The 3,147-nt window shown below is 39.0% G+C and overlaps 1 protein-coding gene across 1 annotated transcript in view; it reads left to right on the top strand.

Moving 5' to 3' along the window:
• The first annotated feature begins 73 nt into the window (after positions 1 to 73).
• LOC116704512 (epidermal growth factor-like protein 6) overlaps positions 74 to 3,147 on the top strand; it is a 7,796-nt gene continuing 4,722 nt past the window's right edge. Inside the window, exons 1-4 of the mRNA XM_032540066.1 lie at positions 74 to 297; positions 1,510 to 1,625; positions 2,841 to 2,933; positions 3,056 to 3,147. The exon at positions 3,056 to 3,147 is cut by the window's right edge and continues 31 nt beyond it. Of these exons, the coding sequence (XP_032395957.1) occupies positions 221 to 297; positions 1,510 to 1,625; positions 2,841 to 2,933; positions 3,056 to 3,147 (378 nt within the window). The 5' untranslated portion in view covers positions 74 to 220. The remainder of the gene's footprint in view (positions 298 to 1,509; positions 1,626 to 2,840; positions 2,934 to 3,055) is intronic.

Below are 3,147 nucleotides of genomic sequence, written 5' to 3'. Positions count from 1 at the left end.
ACACACACACACACACACACACACACACACAGACACACACACACACACACACAAACACTAACACATAAAAGCTCTTTGGCACAGAAGACACCTCTACAATTGCCTCTTAAACACACAACAACACGGAACAAGTGTCATGTTTGACGGAGAGAAGGTTTCGCAGGATAGATGTAGCTACTATGAACCTTAAGGGTTATAATAGAGACTGCTGTGGAAGAAAATGATTGAAATAAGCCAAAGGGGCTTTCTGGTGATGCTGCATTTTGTTACGCTCTGCGTGGCTGGTCATCAAGACAGGTAAGAAAGAGTTTATAAAACTATCAGAACAACAAGAATCTGTGCATTTTAGTCCACTTCTTCAAAAAACAGGAAGGTCTTTTTCACACACACTGGTTGGGGGGGGGGAATTAACCTTCTTGGCCTGTGTCTAATCATTTAATAGCCTCTTATTGCAGTGTGGGTGTGAGGAGATTTAACAGCAGAGCTATAAATGAAGCTTTTCAGTGGGCTTTTCTGTAGGCCTTACACTTTTGTTTATGACAGCAGATTTTATTAAAGGAAAAAATATTACTGCTCAGAATTTAAGGTCTTTTCTGGTGAATGCTTGGGAATGAAGAAGGTGTTTCATAAGCAGTTACGGAGTACAGCTGCAGTAAATGGGTTCTAGTGTGTTCAAAGATCTGGTAAACTTAAACAATGCATAAGATATTTATGTGAATATGGGATTGCAATTTAGTGACTTTTCAGTGTGGACTTGTTGTTATTCTTGGTCATCTTTTTCTTTAGTTTTAAGCCCTACTGTCTTTTTTGTTACCTGTATTATTTATTGTCTGAAAAAGTAATGTCCATGGCATCACATTATATATATGTAAAAATTACCGTTATGTGACTATAGATGTTTTATAAGAAGCCGGCGGTAATGATGCAAAGAGACAATGATTAATAAGTGTTTTGAAATCTCAATTTACTGCTCACGATAGGGTAAACTGCAAAATGTTTATTATGTAGGAGGTGGTGAGGGAGAGATTTCAGACTTGTGTAGGTTTGCTAGATTAATTACTATGTTGTATTTCCAATGTAGACTTAATGTTGATCTCTCACCTAATATGATTTTCTGGCATGGACAATGTAAGTATTTTGACAGTTGGTCTATACTTGTGGGAATACAGTTTCCTTTTTACTAATTGATGTTTGGGATACAATAGGTCTAAACCACTGTCTAATTTTTCGGATTTGTGAGCCCTTTTATTCAATTTGTTGTCTAATACTGTTTTGCGTTTCACAAGTGCTTGCATCAAAAACCTTTATTCAAAGTATGTTTATGTAGCTCACTGCATGCTTTCACGCGTAGTGAGGGCAGACCAATAGCCTATGTCTGTGCTTTTCTAATACTGAAGTGTGTACCCTTCTTTCAGGACATCGGTCTGTGTGAGTTCCATGCTGAAATTGAAGCCCTGAAGGCTTGACGATGCTTGATGATCTGATAACCTTTTGTCCCGGCCTCTATAGGTCAGTGGAGGATGCGCTGGAGCACACTGGGGGTCGCGCACAGCCAGGACTCTGCCGCTATGGTCAGACTACTTCCTGTTGTTTGGGATGGAGGAATGTTAAAGGCATTTGTCAGCGTAAGTCATTCTGCGATTTAGTGACAGCACAAGTACAATGACACATGAGGCTACCCACAGTTCACAAGTTATCAGATCAGCATCCCAGCAAAACAACAAATAGAAAATGAGTCTAAGGAAGTTGTGATTCTTGCATTTCTTGATCTTTTCTTTGCATTTGTCCCCAGATTTTACCTGTTTTTCTTCTATATTGACATACCATTAGAATCAGTTGTGGAAAGTAAATTTACTCAAATAGTTAAGTACAGTTTTGAGGTACTATATATGTAAAAGTTATATTTTTACATGTTATGCCACTTTACTGTTTTACCACACTTTAGAAGGAAACAATGTATCTTTTATTGTGAAAGGTGTTGCTCGTATTAACAAACTGCAGAGATTCAACATCCGACTCTGCAGTTCCCCTCAGCTTTGCGGATCGTTTTAGCATCTTTCTGCTCATTGTTTTGGTTTTACGGAGCACAACTTCATTGTTTCTGTTGCACTTCAGTGCTCTCATCGTTTCAAGTCGCAGAAATCAGCTGAACAATCTCTAATAAGCCAAACAACAGACAATGGTTGTGACCAGCTGGTGAACACAGTGCAGCTTTTAGCAGCAAAATGATCAACATTTCCCTCAGAAGTTGGTGGAGACCAAAAGTGGGGTACGACTAGAGTTAATGTTGGAATTACATTTGCTAGGCATCATTAAACATAACTCCAAATGTATGCTAATGGGGCTGGGTTGGCTTAGTTGGTAGAGCAGGTTCAAATCCGACCTGTGGCCATTTGCTGCATGTCATTCCCCCTCTCTCTTTCCCTTTTCATGTCTTCATTTGTCCTATGAAAAACGGAAGTGTAAAATGCCCAAAGAAATTGTATGCTAACGATGCTCCATATATCTGCTGGATGTATAAACAGACATCTTTTTGCTAACACAATTGCAATATCACCTTCATAACCTAATACATGTTAATGTTGTGTTTACAGTTTTTTTCTGTTGCCCCCTAATCGACAAATAGTAAATTAATGTTGCTTTAATTTTTTTTTTACATAAGGGTGAGATACTGGCACGTTTACTTTAATGATGGATCTTATGATATATCAGTGTAGAGACGTTGGTGATTGAAGAAATGTATTGAAGGCTAGCCCGTTGAGATGAACCATCTTGTTTTCAAGGGGGTCCAAATGATGTTAGCATGATTTGGTTTATATTGTGACTCTCATCCTCCACAGCTGTGTGCAAGAAGTTGTGCGTAAATGGAAAATGTGTGGGACCAGACAAGTGTTTATGCTCCCCAGGGTATAAAGGACATCAGTGTGATGAAGGTAGAGTTTGATGCATAAACCATTGTTAGTCTTATGTTTCTAATTTCTTAACCCATTCTCATGCATCATTTCCTGCAAGGATTTCTATCTGCTGCTCGAATAATGTTTCATATTGACTCCAGATGTGAATGAGTGCGGTTTCCTGGAGAGACCGTGTTCCCAGCGCTGCATGAATACACACGGTAGCTATCGCTGTTACTGTGAACCTGGATAC

The sequence above is a fragment of the Etheostoma spectabile genome, chromosome 2 (assembly GCF_008692095.1).
Source record: "Etheostoma spectabile isolate EspeVRDwgs_2016 chromosome 2, UIUC_Espe_1.0, whole genome shotgun sequence".
In the NCBI taxonomy this organism is placed as follows: Eukaryota; Metazoa; Chordata; class Actinopteri; order Perciformes; family Percidae; genus Etheostoma; species Etheostoma spectabile.
This window is presented reverse-complemented; position numbering and strand designations above follow the sequence as displayed.